The following is a 4092-nucleotide window of genomic DNA, read 5'->3' as shown; positions in this document are numbered from 1 at the left end:
CCCTGTCCTTCTAAACCCTTTAAAAAATTATATATATATATATATATAGCAAATGAAGTTCTTATTAGTGCCAGAGCAGCTCTATGCTACACGTGGAAGGGAATAAAGAGCAGAGACTCTGGCCCTAAAAGAAATAAATTAGACTGGGGCGAAACCTGCGGAAAAATCCCCTCTAAAGCAAAGCCCAGCGGGGAGAATAGCAAAGGGTTAAAATCCTTTTGATTGACGTTGTAGCCTCCGGTGCCCCGGGCTCAGGCGCGCGCCATTGGCCGCCAGGCCTTGTGCCCGGCGGCCAATGGGGGGGCGCGGCCCACGAGCGGTGCCGCGTGTCTCCTCCTCCCATTGGCTGAAAGTTACTGTGGGAAAGAAAGTTTGGGAAGTTTCACACGAGCCGTTCGCGTGCAGTCCCAGATATATATAGAGGCCGCCAGGGCCTGGGGATCACACAGGATCCGGAGCCGGTGCAGATAACAGTGGGATCCCCCGTCTACCTCTCTCCTTGGTCCTGGAATAGCGCTGCCGGCCGCCGAGTGGCCCTAAGACTGTACCATAAACCCCCAGCACTTGCTCAGTCGTCCTGCGGAGGCCTCCAGTGAAAGGGACATAAACAAAGCAATTTTTTCTCTGTGTGTGCGTGTGTGAAGGACTCCAAAAATAAAATTCTCTAGGGACTTGGGGAAAAAAAAAAAAAAGCAACAGAAAATGCCAGCTGATATAATGGAGAAAAATTCCTCGTCCCCGGTGGCTGCTACCCCGGCCAGTGTCAACACGACACCGGATAAACCAAAGACAGCATCCGAGCACAGAAAGGTAAGGGCAGCGCCGCTCTCCCTGCAGCCCCGAGACCCAGGTCGGGCGTGGGGGGCGGGGGGGCTCCCTTCTCCTAACCCCGGGGTGAAGCGGCAGATCCCAGGGGGAACTCGGGGCGCTTTGTAAAAAAATATATATATATATAATTTCTTTGCAGTCATCCAAGCCTATCATGGAGAAAAGACGAAGAGCAAGGATAAATGAAAGTCTGAGCCAGCTGAAAACACTGATTTTGGATGCTCTTAAGAAAGATGTAAGTGGGTAATGCTGCCTTTTTTTTTTTTTCTTTTTTCTCTTTCAATTAAAATGAAATCCCATTTCTGGGCTACTGAGCGCGAACCCCCCTCGCTGGCGGGATCGTCCCCGCCCGCACTGCGGTCTCGGGGCCGGAGGCCGGGCCCCTCCAGGGTCTGGGGATGTCGGGGGGCGGGGAGGGGAATCCCAGGTGTCGGGGCCGCGGCAAGCGGGGGGAACCCCAGGTCTCGGGGCTGCCGTTGGGGGTGACCCCAGGTCTCGGGGCTGCCGGCGGGGAGTCCACATGTGTCGGGGCCGCCGGCGGGGTGACCCCAGGTCTCGGGGCCGCTGTTGGGGGTGACCCCAGGTGTTGGGGCCGCCGTTGGGGGTGACCCCAGGCCTCGGGGCCTCCGGCGGGGCGACCCCAGGTCTCGGCGCTTCCGGAGGGGGTGACCCCGGGTCTCGGGGCCGCCGGCGGGGCCCTCACGTCCGTGCCTTGCCTCCTGCTGTGTGCAGAGCTCGCGGCATTCCAAGCTGGAGAAGGCGGACATTCTGGAAATGACAGTGAAGCACCTCCGGAACCTGCAGCGGGCGCAGATGACGGGTGAGGCGGCTGCGCGTCCCCTGGGGGCGCCCCGTGCGCCCCGCGGCGACCCCTCCCAGACTTCCGCCCGCGGTGGAGAGAGGCATTCAGCTGCGTTTTACTGCCTTGGCTCAGCCCCGCGTTCCCACGGTCTGGGCTTATTTATAGCCGCGGCTCCAAGTTGTTAGTGTTCCGGAGAGGGGGGGCGCGGGCCGGCGGGCAGGGGGGCGCGGGGCGCGCAGCCTGGGGTCCCCTGGCCGCCCCCTCCCCCCCCCCCCCCGCCCTGCAGGAGCCAGGCCCGGGCGGCGCGGAGGGGGAAGGGCGCTGCCCAAGGTCACTAGCGCGGGGGCGGGAGCAGAGGTGCAGGGCCCCCTCCCCCTCCCCCTCCCCTCCCCACCGGGTGGTCCGGGCGGGGCGGGCCGGGGCCTCGGGTGACCCGCGCGCCCCCTCTGCCCGCAGCCGCGCTGAGCACAGACCCGAGCGTGCTGGGCAAGTACCGCGCCGGCTTCAGCGAGTGTATGAACGAGGTGACCCGCTTCCTGTCCACGTGCGAGGGCGTCAACACCGAGGTGCGCACGCGGCTGCTCGGCCACCTGGCCAACTGCATGACCCAGATCAACGCCATGACCTACCCGGGGCAGCCGCACCCCGCCCTGCAGGCGCCGCCGCCGCCCCCGCCCGGCCCCGGAGGCCCGCAGCACGCGCCGTTCGCGCCGCCCCCGCCGCTCGTGCCCATCCCCGGGGGCGCGGCGCCCCCTCCCGGCGGTGCGCCCTGCAAGCTGGGCAGCCCGGCCGGGGAGGCCGCCAAGGTGTTCGGCGGCTTCCAGGTGCTGCCGGCGCCCGACGGCCAGTTCGCCTTCCTCATCCCCAGCGGGGCCTTCGCCCACAGCGGCCCGGTCATCCCCGTCTACACCAGCGGCGGCGGCGCCTCCGTGGGCCCCGGCGCCGGCTCGCCCTCCAGCGGCCCCTCGCTCACGGCGGACTCCATGTGGCGGCCCTGGAGGAACTGAAGGCCCGGGCACCCTCCCCTGCCCTGCCCTGCCCCGCCCCGCCCCGGGGACACTCAACAGGAACTTGGACACTGGGAGACCAGAGGACTGTAATGATCAAGTGGTTACTTTGTTTCTTTTTTTTAATTCCTAAAAAGTTACTTTTTTTTGTAGAGAGCTGTATTAAGTGACTGACCATGCACTATATTTGTATATATTTTATATGTTCATATTGGATTGCGCCTTTGTATTATAAAAAAAACTCAGATGACATTTCGTTTTTTACACGAGATTTCTTTTTTTATGTGATGCCAAAGATGTTTGAAAATGCTCTTAAAATATCTTCCCTTTGGGAAGTTTATTTGAGAAAATATAATAAAAGAAAAAAGAGTGAAGGCTCCTATGTCTTAGAACTGATTATTTCGGTATATATGTAAAAAAGAAAAAAAAGCTCTTGGCAGAATTTGTGGATTACATGTAATCTGAGAATTCAGTCATTGGCTCTTTTGTTATTAAAAGAACATTTTAAAAAATCCAGCAGACCTTTTACCGGCCTCCATGAAGTAAATTCCACTTAATTTGCAAGAACCCGTCTAATATGGCTACTCTGATCAATTTGAGGTCAATCTCTTAAATAGGATTTCAATTATTATTATTATTTTTTTTTTTTTAGTTGCAGTTGGGTATATCATTCAGTCCTGGTTTTCCTTACAGCTCCTTCTGAAGAAGGTTGAACCAGACTGAAGTCAATCAATCGAGTAATGCGTGCCCACCACACAGTAAGTGAGACCCCCGTGGCGCCGCTTCCCTGGGGTCGCACCCCGACATCCAAAGGAAACGGATGCAGCCTCTGGCCCTCAAACGTTGGAGCCCGTTTACTTAGTACATAGGTGCAGCTAGCTGCGCAGTCCCTTGTACCGGCATCCAAAAGTTTGAAAATGCCTCTCTGCACCCTCTTCAAGCAAGCTGAGAAGGTCAACAGATTCCTTCTGCCAGGGGACAGCTAGTTAGACTCCCAAGTGGAGCCCAAGTCCAGATGATTAACACCAGACATATGTTTTTGATAAGTTTCTGCGCTTGGCTCTAATAGAGAAAGCATGTGGGGGCCGCGCTGGCAGGCACACAGGCCATCTTCCCTTTAATACAAACAGCAAGCGACCCCTTCGCTTGGTCATGCCCCATTTCCAGGCAAGATGTGGGCTCCAGATAGAAGCAAAAGGGTTGTCTCGGGTTTCAGCTCACATAACCCTCCTTAACAAGTCCTAACTCAAAGCGGACAGCTTTAAACTGTGCCAGGATCTGCAGGGAATTTCTTCCAAATCCCATCACAAAGGCTTGTCAGATTTTGTCAGATTTGGCCAGGTGTTTGACTGCATCCAGGTGTTGGGGAAATGAAAACCACGAGCCCTGCGAGACCAGACACATCAGCCGCGCTGTGGGTCTGGCGGGCGCGCCCTCCTCCCCCACCGCCGGCCA

General features: G+C 57.8%; 1 protein-coding gene across 1 annotated transcript; it reads left to right on the top strand.

The window, feature by feature from the left end:
• Window positions 1-366: 366 nt before the first annotated feature.
• Window positions 367-3019, top strand: HES1 (hes family bHLH transcription factor 1). The gene is made up of 4 exons (XM_077864540.1): window positions 367-810; window positions 968-1063; window positions 1561-1648; window positions 2087-3019. The coding sequence occupies exons 1-4, from the start codon at window positions 703-705 to the stop codon at window positions 2635-2637; spliced, it is 843 nt and encodes a 280-aa protein (XP_077720666.1). The 5' UTR covers window positions 367-702; the 3' UTR covers window positions 2638-3019.
• Window positions 3020-4092: the final 1073 nt, after the last annotated feature.

Source organism: Canis aureus, chromosome 22 (assembly GCF_053574225.1).
Source record: "Canis aureus isolate CA01 chromosome 22, VMU_Caureus_v.1.0, whole genome shotgun sequence".
Lineage (NCBI taxonomy): Eukaryota > Metazoa > Chordata > Mammalia > Carnivora > Canidae > Canis > Canis aureus.
This window is presented reverse-complemented; position numbering and strand designations above follow the sequence as displayed.